The following is a 14,997-nucleotide window of genomic DNA, read 5'->3' as shown; positions in this document are numbered from 1 at the left end:
ATATCTTTTTGAACAAGAATTCTCCTGAACAACAAACCAAAAACAATTAGAACTCCTTTACTTCACTTCGTTTTTTAACGTTATTTTTTTGCAAGGAGGTAGTCCATGGGCTTTGCACAAGTTTCATCAGTTAATTACTTTAGGTCTCGCCCCTTAACTCTTTAAGGACGAGAGTGTCAAAAATCTGGGGTCAGAAAAAATCAATTTTCTAACATTTTAGAGCAAAACACTACTTTAGATGACCGTAGGAAAAATTTAATTTTTGGGTCACCGGTGACCCAATCGTCCTTTAAGGGTTAAATCTTAAACTAAAAACACTTGCAACTCTTTTACTGCACAGTATTTATCTAAATGTTAATTTTCTGTGAGGAAGTAGTCCATGATCTTTAAGGCATGCTTTATCCGTTACTTACTTTAGGCCACGCCCTTTATATCTTTCTGAAGAAAAATTCTCCTGATTAACAAACCAAATACAATTAGAACTCCTTAGCTTCACTTCGTTTCTTTAAGTTTAATTTTTTCCAAGGAGGTTATACCATGAGTTTTTAACAAGCTATTTCTGTTTATCACTTTAGGCCAAACCTTTATACTTGCCCTTATATCTTTTACTGCTCGAACTCAAAGAGAGAGCCGTTATATAATCGTCCTTTTTTAACTTTTTGCTATTCTGGAGCTTAAACAGTAAGAGATATCGACTTCCAGTCTTCGATGACCCCCAATAAAAACACAATATCTCTCGATGTGCCTTTTTCCCCCTCCGCACCCCCCTCTATCCCCACCAAAACCATGTTTTATTTGGTTTTTCTCAAAATTGGTCCAAACTTTTAAATGATTTTCGGATATGTTTTAGAGCTAGTCCATGCGAACATTCCGCCCAAACATACCTATGACCGCATTGACATGGGTGGAGAAGTTCAAGTATCTCGGGGTGTTATTCACGAGTGATGGTAGGTTTCACACCGAACTATCGTCGCGAATCGGTCAAGCTTCTGCAGTAATGAGGGAGCTTGACGGAAGCGTGGTGAGGAAGGCCGAGCTCAGCCGTTCGGCTAAGTTATCGGTTTTCAAAGCTGTGTTTATTCCTATTCTCACCTATGGTTATGAGATTTGGGTAATGACCGAAAGTATAAGATCGCGAGTACAAGCTGCCGAGATGAGGTACCTTCGGGCGATTAAGGGAATCACTCGTCGAGATCGAGTGAGGAATGTGGCCGTTCGTGAGGAACTAAGAGTCGAGGAGCTGCTTCTTCGGGTTGAGAGATCACAACTTCGATGGTATGGACATGTTCAGCGCATGGATAGAAAAAAATTCCCCAGAAAAGCTATGCAAGCCATTGTGAGAAGACGTCGACCTCGAGGCAGACTTAGGACAAGGTGGCTGAATCAAATTCAGAATCTTGCCTTGGAACGCCTTGGAATCGATCCCGAACATCTTCCTGAAGTGGCGGAGGATCGACAAGCGTGGGCTGCTAATTTGGATGTCATGGGCCCGCGACCCCAATAGGGATAAGCGGTTGAAAATGAATGAATACTGATGACCGGAAAATTCGCCATTTTGCATTACCCGTCTGACCAAGTAAGCGTGGATTATAGCCTCAATTAACCCCTATCTTTCATACCTTACTTTTAAGAAGGTCCCATACAAAATACCCCTTACTAAATATATGTGAAGGACACTGTTTTGCGTTCATAGTGGTGAAGAACGGAACTACAAAAATTATGTTGCCGGCCTTGTTGCTCAGCTGTCAGTGACAAGATGGAATATTTTCCAATTATTTTATTCCTTTTCAAAATTCTCGCAAAGATTCTCAGTGATTTTAGTGGTTTTTTTTAATAATAATAAATGTGCGTGGGTGCGTTTCGTCTAGAGAAAAGTGTCGTGGTAACTATAAACAAATTTCCAATGTTGAAATACGTGTTTTTATTTCCTTTCGGGGATATTTTTTAGGAGACAATTTTTTTCACAATAGTTTTTGCTTTTCTAAAGTGTTAAATCGTTAATCGTGGTTAAATAAAACATATCCCTATCTTTGTAGCTTCTATAATTTATATAAAATTTGAAGGTGAAATCAGGATGTGAAATTGACAGTTTTATTCCACCGCCATTGATGTAGGTGGCAAGATTCAGTCCTTAATTTGTGCCTACCACTTGGATCTTGCCTATGAGGGCTAAAATAGTGCCTAAAGCTAGGTGTTAATTAATGGCTCAAGGCTGGGTCCCCCTTACCCTGTGTCAGACGGGGTATTGAAATTTCGAACCCGGCTGCATTGGTCTTCATCAGTGATGAATCGGTTAAGTACCGATTTTTTGATTTTCAAATGCTTTTGTGATTTATGAATCAATTTGATCTCTAGTAGATCAGTAATACCAAAAGATCATGCAAAAAAAACTAATTCACGGTGAGCTCTATCTCGTGAGTTCGAGCATTTCGCAATGCTAGAACGCTTTGCCATCTCTTTTTGAACAACAACCCTCTTCATCAACAAGCCAAAACATTTGGAACTCCTTCACTGCACTGTATTTTCTTTAAATGCTAATTTTTCTGTAAAGAGGAAGTCCATACCTTCCAAGCAAGCTCAGCTCCATCCGTTACTTAAGGCCACGCCCCTTATATCTCTACAAACAACAACTTTCATAAGAAACAAACCGAAAACAAATGGAAAACCTTCGATACACTTTCTTTTTTTTATTTTGATTTTCTGCAAAGCGGAAATCCAAAGACTATATCCTTTTGAGAAAGCTTCATCCATTAACTACTTTAGGCCACACCCCTTATATCTTTTCAAACTCAATTTTCCTGATGAATAAATCAAAAACAGTTGGGAATCCTTCACCTCTGAGTACGCTTACACCTCAATTTGATTTACGGAAGGAGTGTTTGACCTTATGAGAAAGATCTTCCCATAAAATACTTTAGGTCACACCCTTTTAATGCTTCTTTAGACACAAATAAAAAACAAGCTCGCAACAGTCTTAAAGTTGAAGACGTTTAACCTTAGAAAAGAAACTCCCTCTATAAGAAACATACCAAAAAATTGTAGTAAGATTTTAATTTTTAAGGACTTAAAGAGTTTTACAGTAGACTCTCGCTCAATCGGTTCTTTTTCAATCGGGCGCAAAATTTTGTTGACAATTTTCACGTTTGATTTTAAAGCAAATTTGTTCAAATTCGCTGTAGTTCCTCTTATTTTATCGTGATTCTTTATATTTACAATGATTTTGATGCCCAAATCTCTCCATAATTTGGATGACATTTTGCCCCATATGCCCGACTGAGAGAGAGTCTACTGTAGTACATCATCCCGAAAATATTCGTGTTTCATACAAATTTCTAAGCAGACGTTGTCTGTTTTAAGGCAGCAGTTGGGGCAGTATTTTATCAAAAACAGGATCATAGATTAATGATCAATCTTGCAATATTTCTTGATAACGGAGCAATATTTAAGCATAGATTATCGTGAAACTTCGCTGTTAATTATCTATACCTTTTTAAAGGGCGTGGCCAAAAATTGTTTGTAGGCGGGGCTTATCCTAGGATGTTACTCCCAAAAGCTGAGAAATATTTCCCAAGTTGAGAAAATTAAAAACAGTTATATTTACAAGTATTTTAACAAATTTTATTTTCAATTCATTATTTACAAATAAGATTTTTTCTTTATAATTAATTTATCATCTCACATTATATATCAACTTTACCCGCTTAATTTTATACAAATGTATATCAGATATTTAACATTTAAAAATTAAAAGAGGTTCTTCGAGGAAAGAAAGATAAGAAATGCAAACATTTACAGAAAAAAAATATAGTTTTCACTCTCGCATTCATTTTATCCATTCTTCACTATCGCACAATTCCAATATTCAATTTATTTATTTTACTTTAATCCCCTCTCTTTGTAATAAAACTCTTACAGTTTTATTTTCTTAATTTTTTTTTTAAATAAGTTTTATTTGGCTAGACAATATTGTTGGCTCAGCTTAATTCCAAATAAAGACCACCCAAAGAGTGTTTGTTCATTGTAAAAAATTGCACTTTATACAATTTATTCAAATATGACTATAAATACACATAGAATTCCATATTTTACTCTTCCTCATTTTCTTCATTTTCTTTGCAGAGTAGCTCAATTGTGAGATTTCTTAGGATACGGAATGAATATTTAAGAAATATAGTATTTTGGTGTTAAGAAGATATTGCAATTGATTGAGCAATACAGTAATTGCCAAAACACCAATAACATCTTGTCTATTTTCAAACAAAATAAACTTGACATTAAATTAATTTCTCCTTGATCATTTAATTTTCTCTTTGCCTTCACTAATTAAAAAAATCATTTGGAAAAGCTATACCGAAAAATTACATAAATCGAGAATAATTTTCTTATCATCTCAATTTATTTTTAAGAGAAAATTACCACCTACTAAGTAAAATAAATTCCATACAATTAAATAAGATTTCTTATTTTTTTCTCTCATTTCTAAATGTAATAATATAATTTTTTTTTTTCTTCAAGGCAACATTTTGCAAATTTGTTCCAATATTTTTATAAGAATTTCTAGAAATTAAAGCCACTGCGTTTTCACTCTTTCACACTCTTTCCTTCTCACGTAATTTTTCTTTTTTATTTTTTTACAATTTTTCGCCATTCGCTATTGGCCAAGAGATTTGAAAATTGGCCTCAAATGATTGCGAAAAGGCTAAGACGTGAGAAGAAAATTTTCAAAACTGAGCATTGTTCCTTCCATTCAACCATCAAATAAATATCAATTTGATCAGTTTTTTTTGCAATATACTTTTCATGCAAAAAATATTTTTTTTTCTTCTCCGCAGAAAACTAAAACACTTTCACGCTCTCTTTCACTCTCTCAGCACATTTCACTCATTGAACAACATAAATTTATGAGCTGTTAATATTTTTCTTCACTGATGAAAAATATTTTTTTGTGACTTTTTGGCTCATTAACACACAAAAATCTTACAGTGACATTCCCTGGTCGAAAAATTTCAGGCTGAGTCTTCATTTTAGGCTTCTCAATTGCTTGGAATATTTCAGGAAATATTGATCAAAAATAAATATTGACAGTTGTCAATTTTTAAAGCTGTCAGAAAACATTAAAACGTTTGACAACTATCAAAGTCAAATGCGGTCAAACATTAAACTTTTGACAGCTGTCAATGTAGGACAAATTTTAGTGACCATACTACATTTAGCAGAAAAAATAAGGGAGATCAAGGGGAACAAATAATATTGATAACTTAATAAAAACATTTTACAACTGTCAAAAGTTAAATTCGATCAAACACTGAACTTTTGAAAGCTGTCAGTTTATACTAATCTTGCAAAAAGGATTTAAAATTTGATTGAATTCTAATTTTATTTTATTCAATCGATTGAAATTTTACCTCTTACTCTTTCAAACTAAAATAACATATGTTTGTCTCTTTCTGTCAAATAAAAATTGAAATTTCAATTTCATTTTCAATTTCAATTTTCGTTTGACAGAAAGAGAGAGCTATATCTAATTTCAGTTTGAAAGAGAAGAAGAAAATTATAATCTATTGAATTTCACTCAATTGAAAATGTGTGCCAGCGCAATAAAGATTGCTTTTGTCCGAAAAAAAATTAGAAAAAGCTCAATTTAATGACATTTGACAGCTGTGAAAGTATGATAACATTCGGTCAAATATGATGAAGTAATATCCTTTTCTCATGGGTTTTTATCTGTCTATTTCGGTTCCAATCAGCTCAATATCGCAGAGCTCAGTGTGCAGAATAGAAAAAGCTACTAATTTTGAATAAAAGAACAGTTGTCAAATAATTTCGACAGCTGTCAAACTGGGCTAGATTCTATCAAGTTTTTAGATCTTTACCGTATTCGCTTCTTCTCTGGGAATCAGTTCACAATTTTAAAGTCACGCAAAAGCAACCCCTATTTTTTCTAAGATAATAAATTTCACAACTGCCAAAATAAAATTTTACAGTCATAAAAAAAGAATAAAATAATAATTGAAAACCTTATACGCAAGCTGCGATGCTTTTATCACATTGATAATAATGTAATTGTGACAACTGTGAAAATACACCTGACAGCTGTTAAATGAAATTGAAATTCTGTCATGTTTTATATGTTACATGTACCTATTTCTCTTCTGGAAATCTCTTTAGATTTTTAATTGAGAGTAAAACTAAATTCGGTCTTGCTGTGACATAAATTTGACAGCTGTCAAAGTGATATATTTTTTAACTGTTGTAACAGAAAAAAAACATTTTATTAGAATTTTAGCGGCAAATACAAATTTTAATCCCTTATTATGAATTTAAAATGAGTCTACTTTTTAAAAAAAAATCATAAAGTTCCTTTTTGTTTGTGAAATATAATTGTGACAGCTTTCAAAATTAAACCGATGACAGCCACGTAACAATCAGTCCAGAATTTTAAAATTGTATAATTAAATAATTTATTATTGGAAAGATACACATTTTTATTGGAAGTGATTATAGAAAATGTCGCTTTGGCTTTAATTACATATTTGACATCTGTCAAAGTTACATTGGCAAATGTCAAAGGATCTCACTGAGAAGGAATGAAGGTCAATATTTGTATAGATTAGCAGATTTTTACTGACATTGACAAATCAGAAGATTGGCAAAGATCGACATCTCGGTGGATCAGTACGATATTTGCAAAGATCAATATTTTGGCATGATCCTTGCAGATAGCAATAAATTGACACAATTTTTGTATAAAATTGGCAGATTGGTTTCATCCTTGAGAAAAATCGACAGATCGGCAACCGAGTTATGGTGCTATACACTGAGAGAAATCCGAAAAAGTCAAAATAACATTCCGGAAATATTAATTTTACCCTGCAGTATTGATCCGAAATCGGTGTAAATATTACCCTTTTTAGGTGTATTGGGGGTTAAAGTTACCCTCTTTCATGTTAATTTTACCCTTAAAAAGGTGTAAAATTAACATTAAAAAATGTTGATATATTTTTACACCTAAAGTGTTAAAGTTATGATGAAAAAAAGTTAATCGCACCCTCTTTTTTTCTCAGTGTACCAATATAAACTAAAAAGGGGAAGTCTCTCTCCTGAACATTTTCTTTAGTACATAGCTGTTCTCATGTTCTTCTGCTTTATCGACTTTTCTCTGCATTGGTTCCTGTCTTCACTGTTTTTCTCAGTCTTCGTCGTCGTTTAAATTCAAAAACTACTTAACACACGTGACACGGACCAACATGAGGAAAAGTCCATTGTTACGTTCAGGAGAAAAACTTCCCTTTTTCATTTTTCTTCTGTCATTTAAAATGACAGCTGTCAATTCCTTTCAAAGCAATTGAAATCTCGTTTGAAAATTATTTCAAATATTTCCTGTAATATTCCTCCAGGAACATTTTTAGGAAACCAAGAAGACCATTTATTAAAATATCTACTGTATAAAGCAAATGCGCCTAATATCTCGACCAGTGACTGTGAGGAAAGGAAAAGTACTAGACTGAATTGTATAATAATTTATTATGAATAATTGAGCGAAAAGGAGGAGAAAAAATAAAGATTTCTCCTCAATTGGGGGAACAAGGAGTCTTCCAAGGAAGAAAAGATTATTAGGAAATTGCCCTGCAACTAAATTTCTTCTTTTTTTTTGAAAATAATTTTAGTATTGACTTACTCATGTGGCAATCTGTGGGGGTTCAGTTATTGGTTGATTTTTTTTTCTTTTTTTTTGCTCTACAAAATAAAGACATGCGATTTTCCATCTTCACAGTTCTTTCTTCTTTTTTTTAACGACTATATAAAATTGGGTGGTGGGCTTGGGATTGGTACAATCTTTCTATCTCCCTCCCTCATTGGCTCCCATCAGTTTTTTTTTTGATAATTTCTTTTCTTTTCCTGTTAACCTCTTCCTGCTCTTATTTTTTTCTCCTGGGGCATGTATTTTTTTTTAAATAGAAAATTATACTGGACCCACATCACTCTGATATCGGGCTGTTAGATAGTTGGCTGCCTCTGTCATCTGCTCGAGGCTCCTGTACAGTCCAAGGAGGTGTGTTCGGAATTGCTTTGCCAATTCTTGGCTCTTATCGAGATCCCGACGTCTCTCAGACTCAATTCCCGAGTCATTCTCATTGGAGATTTCACTCTCTGAATCACTCAGGGTACTCACAGAATTGGAGGAGGACATTGAGATGGTGCTTGGTCGTCTAACGTGCCCCTTTACCGTTGCCACTTCCTCCTTTGTTTCCCCACTTTTGCTGGCCTGTTCCTCCTTGACAAGATTTGTACTCAACTCCCCTGTACTCTTTTCCTGCTTCACCGCCTCCTCTGTGGTATCATTTCGTGCCCACAGCAGATCATTCTTCACCAGATTCAGCATATTGTACAGCTTGAGGAGATCTGCCGAATTCAGGTATTCCCGAACTGTATCCCGCTTCTTACTCTTTGAATGGCCATGGTGGAAATTTTTTGGCGAAACTGGAACTGTATCAGTAGAATCTCCCACCTGAAAATTATACCAAAAAAAAATGCCCCCAAAAAAACTATTAATTTCATTCGTTTTTAAACTTTGCAAACGGAAGTTTCAGGCGGGGAACTTAATAATTACTTGGCAAAGTTTTCACAACAAATTAGTTTCAATCGTTGTTAAAAAAAAGGGAAATCGATGAATCTGTTAATTGTAGTCTAAACGTTGGAATACATAAAAAATTGAAATTGTTATTGCAACAGAATGTTTGTTAATTAAAAAACACAATGCCGATGAAAAATTCGCAGAGTGCTCGAATTCATGACATTTCGGCCATATAATTTTTCTGTTTTCGTTGTTTTGTTTGTATGAATTTATTACACAAGTCTATCGTCTCAACAAAAATTTTAAGCCCATATTTTGTAGAAGAAATAGTAAAAAGCCAGTGATAAGCTTAGATCAATTTATAGAGGTACGAATCGTACCGTACGATTCCTTCATTGCAAATTTGTATTGTGGCAAACTCGAACGATATTTATACATAAATAATGCAAATTTCGTTTAATAATTCTTAAAGTGTATGAAGCATATTATCGTTATTAATGAGGAAAATTGTCTAAAAATCTAAAAAAAAAAATTGTCTAAAAATGTTTAAAAATCTTTAAAGTCGATTATCTCGGAAACTATGAGAGACAAAGGCCTCAAACTTTACATCTGTTTACAACCTCTGTCAGCAACCCGTGAGAATCCGCGAAGTTATTCATAACCCACGAAAAATACGCGCCCAGGGAAAATACGCGAAAAAATACGCGACCCGCAAAAATCCGCGAAAAAATACACGCCCCACGAAAATCCGTGAAAAAATTCGCAACCCGTGAAAATCCGTGAGAAATTCGGGCCACGCGAAAATCCGCGAGAAAATATGCGCCCAGCGAAAATACGTGAAAAATTTCGTGAAAAAAGTCACGTCCCGCGAAAGTCCGCGAAAAATTACGCGACCCGCAAAAATCCGCGAAAAAATACGAGCCCTGCGAAAATCCGTGAAAAATTTCGTGAAAAAAGTCGCGTCCCATGAAAGTCCGCGAGCAAATTCGCGCCCCACGAAAAAATACGCGACCCGCAAAAATCCGCGAAAACTTCGCGCCCCGCGAAAATCCGCGAAGAAATTCGCGTCTCGCGAGAATCCGCGAAAAAAATCGCGGATCGCGAATGGTATATGTCACCTTACAAATCTTCGAATATAGATCCACTACACTAGATCCCGGCATTATGCACATTTTCGGGACTGAAAAAAACGCGCGAAATGGCATTACGCATCGAGAAAATTTGCATACTCGCAGGGGCTTTCTTTTGTATAAATCTTCCGTAGAACGAATTTCGTGCGGAGTAAAACTACTTCAAACAAAAAGATTCAACTGTTTAATAGAAATGCATTAAAAAACAGTACTTTTTGGCCAGAGTTCTTCAATAAATGGTTAGAATATTTAAAAAAAAAAATACCTTAATAAAAAAAAATTAAAGTTTTATTCTGAAAAAGAAGAACAGTGTTTTCAAATTTCCCGCGTCGTAACATAGTATACATTCAGGCGTATTTTAAAAACGATTTCAGAAATTGACTCCCAATGGTAGGCAAACTTGCATAATTGTATGTGCATAATTCCGTCATGTGCATAATCCCGAAGGACTTAATGCCGGGACTGAGTGTATGTGGAGAGAGAGAAAGAGAAAGGGTGCTATATATGGAAAAGCTTGTCCGACGCCACTTCTCCAGCTTCTTTCCCGCCTGACGCTATTAGCAAATTTTCTTAAAATTGAAATCTTTAAAGTGAAATATCTCGAGAACTGTTCGATGAATGTCTTAAATTTTTTTTAAATGGTCTAAATTTTCTGGACTACATACATAAACATAACATTTTCAAAATCGCATGCATAGATTTCTAGATAAACTACAAAACGTGATTTTTAACAGATTTAGAAAAGGTTTTTCAAAAAACTAATGGCACAGAAATCGTCGTACGCCCGAGTAGATATATTTAAAAAAAAATTATGAAGATATCTCTTTCCAAACCAGAGATATTGCGTACTACGGACGGCCGGCCGGACCCGAAATTGCCGGCTTATGATTTTCGGTGTCAGGGATGTTCAAAACATAACCCTGTGAATTTCGGCTCGATCGCAGCACTTTTAGAAAATCCGAGGATTAGAATAGGCGTGATTAGAAGGAATCACACCTAATTCAATCTTGACTAATGGCCTCTACATACTAGAGAAATTTATGTCCATATTGAAGCAAATTCCCTACGCTTGTGTAGGATATAAATTTCTCTAGTGTGCAGATATCATAATGATGATATCCCATTGAAAGAAATAAGAAGCACTCTTCTCAAATGTTTCTACATTATCTAATTTTCTTAGTGTTGGTTCCTGTCACAACTGTTTAGTGATTTTAGAACACGGCGAGGACTGGGGAAAACAGTCGAGACACGAATCAACAAAAAAAATCGATAATACAGAAGCACTTGAGAACAGTTATGCGCTAAAAACATTCAAAAGAAAGACTTCCCCTTAACTTATCATTATTATTATTAAAATCAGCTTATTATTATTATTACCCTTATTATTAAAATCAGCGTATTGCCGATTTAAATTCAATTGAAAATTGTCTCAAAAGTATTACAAAAGAAAAATTAAAAATAAAACTCACACCGAAATTTATTGTACTGGGATAATTACCGATTAGCATTTCTTCAGAATAACAAAATCTTTCAAGTCTGAATTGAATCGGTTTATTTTTGATTTAATTGGTTAATCATCATTGTCTCAAAAACCCTCCCAAAATAGGATGAACATTTAAAAGTTCCAAAAGGACTTTGTGACTGGTTCATTTTCGCTTCATTATTTTTTTTTGATTTTTAGATTGATAAATTGCTTCAAAAACATTTATAAAACTGTGCAAGTTAGGGAAATTTATAAAGATGCATTTAAATTTAGTTTCCGGTTCACTACCGATTCGGTACTGACTAATATTGGTTCAGACTTGTTCAGAATTACAAGACAAGACAGCTTATTGATGATTTAAATCTATTTAAAAATTGTTTAAGGATTTTCTCAAAAATAATCCAAGGATAACGTAAAGTTAAAACTTACAACAAACATTACTTGATCATTACTTAATTCGAACTTCTTGAGAATTTCGAGACCTTTCAAGCCTGAAATGAATAAATTACTTTCTGCTAAATAATCTTAAAACCTTCCCAAAATAGGACAGAAACTTAAAAATTCCAAATAAATTTTATTACTGGTTCATTGCCGATACATTACTGTTTAAAACCGTTTTTAAACTTGTTCAATACTATTCAAGTGCGATTTGAATAGTTTTTTAATTGTCCTGTTATCGGTCTATTTATCGATTGAAAATTGGTCAAAACTTGTTCAAGGTTGCAATACCTTTAAAAAAAAAACAATAGTAGACTGGGAACTAACTACGCACGTTATAGGTGTTTAAGATTTAAAATTGAAAAAAAAAATACAAAAAAATTAATACGAAATAAAAATGAATGTTGCAATTTTGGGTAAAATTTTATGAAAATTTTAAAATCTCAACAAACATTAAAAAAAAACTATTTAAACGGAAACTCATTAGACTATTCATAAGTTAGTTAAAATGTTTATTGCTCAATTTAAAGGTCATATATCTGGAAAAAGTTCCCCTGCAAAAATTTTATCCGAATATTTATCTAGAAGACGTCAACTATTAAAAAGTACTTTTTCATGTAAAAAAGGGACAGATAATCCTAACCGGCTTATGTAGGTGAGATTCTTAACGTGAGCTAACTCGGAGTGCATGCAAATTCGATTTGGAGCTGAAGTTGGGAGACGCCATTCAGTTATCTTGAATCAAATTCGTGAAATTATACAAATTTTGTATTTAAACCAAAATATCAAGGATTTGGATGAACTGACAGAAAAGTGATATATGGATGAAATGTAGACCAGAATGTTCTCTATAATTTTCCCATAGAACATGATCTCATCGATTACTCAGAAGCCAAGATAAGCGAGGTTTTTTGTTTCTTAACTCGTTTTTTCATCCAGAGTGCCCCAAGTGTTCATTTGTTGAACTTCAACTATATCAAAGAATTGTTGTATTCTGTGGGACTTTCCATTTAAAACCCTATTTTAAGTGTCTTGGTGGAGTAGAGGCAGTCAAATTGGCATCTGAGTGATTTCAAAGCGTTATTATTGGAAAAATCAATTTTTTCACACTTAAACGGCAAAATCGGAGTGATAGCGTAGTCTGATCGAAAAATGATGTATGGACGAAATGTAGAGACAAATGTGGTCTACAAGTATGTTGAAGTAATCATCAAAATCGGTTCAGCGACAGTCGAGATAATTGAGGTTATGTGATATTGAAATTGGTTTTTCGACTGTGGTGCCCCTGGTGTTTGTCCCACGAAGTTCAAATATTCTAGAAAGTTGTAGCATTTGATGAGATCTTTCGTTTAAGCCCTCATTCATCAAAATCGGTCACATAGAACCGGAGATATGATTTTTTGAATTTCGTGAACTTTGACCCCTCATATCTCCGGTTCTGTTTTAACCACAGCGCGCATACGCACCATTTTGGAAACGTCCTAGACTGGACTACAACATACTAAAATTTCATTAACTTGCACAATGCCGTTTTTGAGAAAAGTGACTTTGAATTTCGATGAAGTTTGACGCTATCACAGCGCCACCTGTGGTGACTTTTTGAACTTCCATCTGAAAGTGCTCATCGAGACGAAACCAAAAAGGTAAAATTTAGGTCGCTATGTTAGTTAGAACCGGAGATAGAGGCCGGTCAATGTTCGAACTTTGACCCCTTATAGCTCGGGTCAGGGGTTATGGATCGACTTAAGGTTTTTTTTTGTTTGATAGGTATAATCAACGGCTACAACATACTAAATTTTCAGCCCGATGCACAATGGAATTTTTGAGTTATTTAACTTATAAGATTTAAAAAATTTCTTTTTAAAAATAGCGCCCCTAGCGGTGGTTTTATGAACTTGCGATGTTAGAAGGGGAAGTGGCATTTCACGAGAGCTTTCCAAAAAGCCCTCACTTTTTAAATTCTGACAATTAGAACCGGAGTTATGGCCATTTTAAGAAATTTTTTTTGGACCCTTATAGCTCGGGTCAGGGGGGTCGGGGGACCTTAAGTTTGGTATTGATGGAAAGCTCTAAGGCCCAGCTATAACATACTAAAATTTGAGCCCGCTCGATGCCATAGGGACGGAGCTATTGAGAAAGCAAAAAAAGGGGGGTCTTCAAAATGGCGGAAGGAGGGGTGGGGGGTGGGGGGTCAATGCACCAAGTTGCAATTTTCACCCGATATATAACCTTTGCCGAAAACCGCAAGTCGATATCTTTTTTAGTTTAGGAGCTATTAACCTCCAAAGAGCGGCCGGCCGGCCGGCCGGCCGGGAACGTAAAATAGCCACATATATATTCGTGATCAGGAAGTGGCGAAACACATTTTGGCCAAGTTTGAGGTCGATCGGACGACATGAAATTTTGTTAGGATTATAGTAGGTGAGATTGTTAAGAATCTCACCTAATATTCGCCAAGACCTTAAAAATAAATAAGGCAACATAAAGTAATTTATTGATTGACTTATTAATATTAAGTGAATTCTATAGGTTAGTACTATACGCTAATCAAAAGAAAAAGTAGTTTAATAGATATGATTGACTATCTATTGTAAAATTATCAATGTCACGTCTCTACCAATTTTTTTTTGCTCTCTCCATGTAAAATTCGATTAGATCATGATTTTCTGGTGTAGGTTTCATGAAGTATCCCCTTGATGATTCTAAGTTCATAACTTGATATCTCTAATCGTTTGTGAGTTCGAGCAACAAATTGGAAATTGCAAGTTAATCATTTAACTGTAGATTTTTTGCTCAGATAACCGTTAAGTTCTGTAATTCTTTTTTTTTCAATTCAAATTTCTAACGATTAACTCATCAAATAAATTATGTAGGACAAGAACTTATTCTCACTATAATTTGCCAATAATTTTTTTTTATTGCGTTCCAATGAAGTATCAGTAAACATTTTATTAATTCATTTTTCCCTTCAATCACTCACAGAATTTGATAGTTATCTCTCTTGTCTCAGCAAAGTGAAAGATACCGAAATTAATCCAAGGGCGCATTGTGTGGAAATTTAGTCTTGACCACGATTTAGGTTTAGCATGTTTTTTTTTGTCCATGAATTCCATTGGATTTCTTGATTTGAAGCCCTACAATAAAATGTATGATTCTTAGGTTTGTGAATTTTGTTAATCAAACGCCATAATTCGATAAGTATAATCCCGGTTATGAAAGCAAAAACCCTAAAAGAGAAATAATAAAATAAACAAGCCAATGATCTGTTTCATTATTTCATTTTTTGATTGTCTTAATTCCAGATTAAGACCGGATTTAACATGTAAGGCACCAGACAAGAAATTTATCTTGTTACTGAAGTGTTCTACTGA

The 14,997-nt window shown here is 34.3% G+C and overlaps 1 protein-coding gene across 2 annotated transcripts in view; it reads right to left on the bottom strand.

The window, feature by feature from the left end:
- Window positions 1–3,596: 3,596 nt before the first annotated feature.
- LOC129803900 (mid1-interacting protein 1-like) overlaps window positions 3,597–14,997 on the bottom strand; it is a 79,018-nt gene continuing 67,617 nt past the window's right edge. For both annotated transcript variants that reach the window (XM_055850776.1, XM_055850777.1), the window contains one exon: window positions 3,597–8,509. In XM_055850776.1, coding sequence (XP_055706751.1) covers window positions 7,964–8,509 — 546 coding nt within the window. In that variant the 3' untranslated portion in view covers window positions 3,597–7,963. The remainder of the gene's footprint in view (window positions 8,510–14,997) is intronic.

This window comes from Phlebotomus papatasi, chromosome 2 (genome assembly GCF_024763615.1).
Source record: "Phlebotomus papatasi isolate M1 chromosome 2, Ppap_2.1, whole genome shotgun sequence".
Lineage (NCBI taxonomy): Eukaryota > Metazoa > Arthropoda > Insecta > Diptera > Psychodidae > Phlebotomus > Phlebotomus papatasi.
The sequence above is the reverse complement of the archived record's forward strand: the minus strand, read 5'-3'. Positions and strand labels throughout refer to the sequence as shown.